A 6,349-nucleotide genomic window follows, 5' to 3' on the forward strand; every position below is an offset into this window, starting at 1 on the left:
GTCCGAGAGCTAACAGCTCGATTCTGTAGGGACAAATATTAGTATATACACACACGCAGTAGTTTCGAAGCGTTATATGACAAAGAGTGCTGGGAAGACGGGACACCACGAGCTTAGCTCTCATCCTGTAACTACAGTTAGGCAATTACACACACACACACATTTCATATATATGAGAGAGCCCAGTAGGCTCAGGAACCTATACACCACACACACGCACATTATATATATATATATATATATATATATATATATATATATATATATATATAATATATATATATATATATATATATTTATATATATATATGATAGTGGCCCAGGTGATGATAGCGGCCCAGGTGATGATAGCGGCCCAGGTAATGATAGCGGCCCAGGTGATGATAGTGGCCCAGGTGATGATAGCGGCCCAGGTAATGATAGCGGCCCAGGTGATGATAGTGGCCCAGGTGATGATAGCGGCGAAGGTGATGATAGCGGCCCAGGTGATGATAGCGGCCCAGGTGATGATAGCGGCCCAGGTGGTATCACCCGCAGAGACCGTTGATCAGTGGGTCTTATAAAACACCGGGAAATGTACGTATATGTCCACATTTAACGGACACGTTTGAACGGTTTATCATAGTGTATACTTCACTTGTATATTTGCATACTTCAGTGTAAGTATGGATTGAATTGTCTGCTCATACACACACTTACATACGCTCAGGGGTCGTAGCCCTAAAGGGCCCAGATTTGATTCCCGGCTGAAGCAGAAACGAATGGAGGGGAGAGTTTTTTCACCCTGATGCTCCTGTTCACCTAGCAGTAAATAGGTACCTGGGAGTTAGACAGCTGCTACAGGCTGCGTCCTGCTGATGTGTGTGTGTGTGTTAAAGAGAAATAAATGTAGTGGACTTAATAGAGGAAAAATAGACTGGTTTGAAAGGCGGGGTCCGAGAGCTAACAGCTCGATTCTGTAGGGACAAATATTAGTATATACACACACGCAGTAGTTTCGAAGCGTTATATGACAAAGAGTGCTGGGAAGACGGGACACCACGAGCTTAGCTCTCATCCTGTAACTACAGTTAGGCAATTACACACACACACACATTTCATATATATGAGAGAGCCCAGTAGGCTCAGGAACCTATACACCACACACACGCACATTATATATATATATATATATATATATATATATATATATATATATATATATATATATATATATATATATATACAGTATATATATAAGGTCAAATAACCCAAGTTGTTTATTTGAGTACATATGAGTGTATATATGTGTATGGTGTACGTGTGTATGTGTATGGGAGTGTATATATATATATATATATGTGTATGTGTGTATGATGAACGTAGTAATAGTAGAAACAACAGTAATTTTAGATCACTTCAATATTTTATAAAAGCAAATAAAACCTACAAATAAATGTTATTAATATTATTATCGACTCATATTATTCAAGTGATTTGGATCATGATTATTACTTTAAATCAAAATAATTACCCAAATTATTGCAATAATTATAATTATTATATGTATTATTTTATGTATTTATGTATTATTAATAATTATTAATGTAGTCTAATACTGAGCATACTTTTATGTACAGTCACACTGGCTTAGCTCTTGCTCCTCATAATCACCTTATCTTCCCCTGAGTATGATAATTATAATAATAATAATAATAATGATAATTATGATAAATATTCCAAATGATCAGAATAATTATATCATTTATATTTTGTAATATATTTTTGTTCTTTCCAATTTAAATTTTCTTCTATTTTTTTTTTTTGGATTATAGACATTCATAAAATTAAAAGTTCTGAATATTATTTGTTTCTACATCAATAAATATTTGGTCATGGGTTAATTATAGATTTTAAATACTTTTATTTGTATGCATGAAAAGTATTATAATTATGAATACTATCATTATTGACCTTTAATTATTATTGTATAACTAATAACTCTGTTCCTTCTAAATTGGACTTTTAAATTATTGTGTTAAAACCATATCAATTATTTTCCAATTTATGGTTATATATTGCCCGAAGTTTAGAGTAGGATCATTACTATTTTTAAAGTATCAATTTAAAAAAAAAATTGTCAATTTTTTTATATTTTCTTTTGGATATAATAATATTTGTAAGGCAATTATTTGATTTGTCAAAGGGACAATGAATGGAGTTCCTTAATCCTTGTTCTCTGTATATATATGTCATGTATATATAATATCGAAAGTATATATATATACTGTATATTTGGTATATTACACTTATACTGTTTATATAAAATTCATATGTATATATTAAGTGTTAATATTCACTGTATTTATGAGTGTTAATTATTATATACCCAATTTGTATATAATTAAAGATCTTATTAAATAATCATATAATAGAATAAATTGTGACCTTTGTATATCTTTCAGGTGATTGATGGAGATATGAAATATTTTGTCAAGAAATACTCTAAGGATATTAAGGATAAAATTCTTTATGCAAGATAGAAAATTTAATATATAGATATATATAATAATATACAGGACTATGTACATTACGTTTTGTATATTTACACAGAAAGACTTAGATTTGTGACTTGAGAACCTGAGTACAGGAATGTGGTGGGCGGGGCGGCGAGGACTACGCCGCCCACTAAAACCGAAGGCCTCACCGAGACATGGTAGTGGGCGGGAGAGACGTGGGCGGCATCGGTGGGTGGGGAGGCAGTGGGCGGCCCAGGCCTTGGGAGAAGAAGGGCGTCACTAGCAGTCGTGAGAAGGGCTCGGGGTTGAGGGCGGCTAGAGGCAGCGAAGGCAATGGGCGGCACGTGGGCGGTGAAGTGGGTGGCGGAGTGGGCGACCGGTTTCTCCCCATGATGGCGTCGATGGTGAAGGCTGGCCGCGGCGCAGGGCGGGTCAGGGGCGGCGACGGAGGCGCTGCCGCCACGGGTTTGACGGGTGTGGGCGCCAACACGCCGCCCATGGGCGTATGGCCGCCCGAGGGTGGCGACGCGGGCGCGAGGGTATTCCGTAGCTGCCGCAGGAAGTCCGCCTGTTGCGTGAGGGCGTGGTGGTGGTGGTGGAGGTGGGCGGGCGGCAAGTATGGGTGGTGGGCGTAGGGCACAGGGCGGTGCAGCATGGGCGGGTGCGGCCCGAGCAGCATCGCCGCCGCCGCTGCTTGGTGATGGTGCTGCAGCTGCTGGTGGTGCTGGTGCAGCTGCTGCTGGTGCTGGTGCAGCTGGTACGGGTCCACCATGCCGGTCGCCAGGAGGGAGAACACATGCGGATCGTTCAGGAAATCGGGATGCTGCCGCTTGTACCGCTTGCGGCGCCGCAGGAAGGAACCGTTGTCGAACATATCTATGGCACCCGGGTCCAGCGTCCAGTAGTTGCCCTTGCCGGGGTTGCCGGGCTCTCGTGGCACCTTGACGAAGCAGTCGTTGAGGGAGAGGTTGTGCCGGATGGAGTTCTGCCAGGCGGGGAACTTGGCCTTGTAGTACGGGAACCGGTTCATGATGAACTCGCAGATCTCGCTCAGCGTCACCCGCTTCTTCGGCGCCTGCACGATGGACATGGTGATGAGGGCGATGTAGGAGTAAGGCGGCTTCACCGGCCCGCCGGTTTTCTTGTCCTCGACGTCCGTCTGTCCTTCAGGGGCGTCTGTGGGCGGGCGGGGGTCATCATCGTCGCTAAAATGGGCGGGAGGAGCCTCGATCCCTGGCGACAAACACTCGGCGTCGGACATGTCCGCCTCACACACTGGCATGTTCCTGCCCGGCCCCACAACACTACCACAGCACAACGCTCCGATAAACGACTGTCCAAGCGACACACACTCGCCTCTCCTCTCAAAAACTCCGGCAACTTGGCTCAGAAGACGGAGTGCTCTTCTCTCAGGAGCTAGCTGATAAATAATGATGACAAGTGTAAGGACGAGACCATTTTTACAAGCCACCACACTGGCCTCCCTCCCCAGCTCGACCGCGAGAACCAATCACCAGCTAGCTCACCGCCAATACGCTCCACCCACTTAACCCTCGGACCAATCAGATTCCCCGCTCAGCCGCTAGACTCCACCCACATCCCGCTAGACTCCACCTACATCCTACGTGCCAATAAACGCAGCTGACTGCCTTGTAGCCCCGCCCATAGGGACGTGGTGGGCGGGGAGCGCGGTGAGTGGCGAAGATGATTAGATTTAGTCCCATCTGTTGTTTGCAGACAGAGCACCTCCATTTATCCATGAATTATTTGCTAGCGAAATGGAGCAAATCACTTTGAGGGCTGAATAAAACCATTATCCCCGCCACCCCTAAAGTCTCCCGCCACAAAGACTCCCGCCATTTTTGTTCACAGCGGCAGACCTGAACAGCCTCGCTTAAGTCTTACCTATAGACTCATTCCTCGCTCTGAACACTGTACTCGGTACTGAACATCACTGAACACATAATGAACACCATCTACTGCAGTGCATATTGTACACGGTACAATGTTCACTGCAATGTTCAATCTCTTTGTACATTGAACAAAGGTAACTGAACTGAGCACAACTGATCACGATTGAACATAATAATGAACACGACTGAACACAATAACGAAAATCAACTGATAAATTCAAAATAGTGAAGACAATCTGAACACTGAATACAGTTAACTATTCTATGTTCTGAATAACGTTACGAACTTGACTCTTGTGAATGAACAAATTATATTAAACATCATTGTTCACTAGAGAGAGTAATGAACACTTGAATAGTGAACACTAGATAGAACAATGAACACTACTCAATACCATAAACAATGTTCACTACACCATTGAACGCTGTCATTAATGCAAGAGTGTTCACTGCAATGAACACTGTGCATTGAGAACGGTAATGAACATACTGAACAGTGTCAACAATCAACATCACACACAACGTTTAAAAATGAACATGTATTACAATGTTCACTTAATTGAACAACTAAAATCTCACTAAGCACTGTGTAATGAAAAAAATTGTATTCAGTGAACACTTGAACAAATTAACAATTGAATAACAAGCTAATTGTTCAACGTTACTCGAACAAAGAACACCGACCAGAACAGTGAATCATGAAAAATAAAGAACATAACTTTTAAGAGGGTGAACAATATATAACATCGTTGGAACAGTGAACAGAGTGAACAACATACTATTAATTGTATCGGAGCTGATTATAATATATATATATATATATATATATATATATATATATATATATATATATATATATATATATATATATACATATATATATATATATATATATATATATATATATATATATATATATATATATATATACATATATATATACATATATTTTTTTTTTTTTTTTTTTTTTAATAGGGAAGGGAGTACCACCTCTGGCTGGAAGAAGGGGGACCCATAGCCTCGGAGGAAACCACACATAACGCATTGGAGGGAATGTGCATATACATATAAATGTGAATGTGCGTATATACATATATATATATATATATATATATATATATATATATATATATATATATATATATATATATATATATATATATATATATATATATATATATATGTCGTACCTAGTAGCCAGAACTCACTTCTCAGCCTACTATGCAAGGCCCGATTTGCCTAATAAGCCAAGTTTTCATGAATTAATGTTTTTTCGTCTACCTAACCTACCTAACCTAACCTAACCTAGCTTTTTTTCGCTACCTAACCTAACCTTACCTATATATATAGCTTAGGTTAGGTTAGGTAGGGTTGGTTAGGTTCGGTCATATATCTACGTTAATTTTAACTCCAATAAAAAAAAATTGACCTCATACATAGTGAAAAGGGTAGCTTTATCATTTCATAAGAAAAAAATTATAGTAAATATATTAATTCAGGAAAACTTGGCTTATTAGGCAAATCGGGCCTTGAATAGTAGGCTGAGAAGTGAGTTCTGGCTACTAGGTACGACATATATATATATATATATATATATATATATATATATATATATATGTTGTACCTAGTAGCCAGAATGCACTTTTTGGCCTACTATGTAAGGCCCGATTTGCCTAATAAGCCAAGTTTTCCTGAATTATTATATTTGCTCTAATTTTTTTCTCATGAAATGATAAAGCTACCCATTTCATTATGTATGAGGTCATTTTTTTTTATTGGAGTTAAAATTAACATAGATATATGACCGAACCTAACCAACCCTACCTAACCTAACCTAACCTATCTTTATAGGTTAGGTTAGGTTAGGTAGCCGAAAAAGTTAAGTTAGGTTAAGTTAGGTAGGTTAGGTAGTCGAAAAACAATTAATTCATGAAAACT

The 6,349-nt window shown here is 39.4% G+C and overlaps 1 protein-coding gene across 1 annotated transcript; it reads right to left on the reverse strand.

Moving 5' to 3' along the window:
* Positions 1-2,519: 2,519 nt before the first annotated feature.
* On the reverse strand, positions 2,520-4,314 carry LOC138366902 (forkhead box protein D1-like). The gene has a single exon (XM_069328180.1). It carries the CDS (start codon positions 3,778-3,780, stop codon positions 2,683-2,685), a length of 1,098 nt encoding a protein of 365 aa, XP_069184281.1. The 5' UTR covers positions 3,781-4,314; the 3' UTR covers positions 2,520-2,682.
* Positions 4,315-6,349: the final 2,035 nt, after the last annotated feature.

The sequence above is a fragment of the Procambarus clarkii genome, chromosome 20 (assembly GCF_040958095.1).
Source record: "Procambarus clarkii isolate CNS0578487 chromosome 20, FALCON_Pclarkii_2.0, whole genome shotgun sequence".
NCBI classification, from domain to species: domain Eukaryota; kingdom Metazoa; phylum Arthropoda; class Malacostraca; order Decapoda; family Cambaridae; genus Procambarus; species Procambarus clarkii.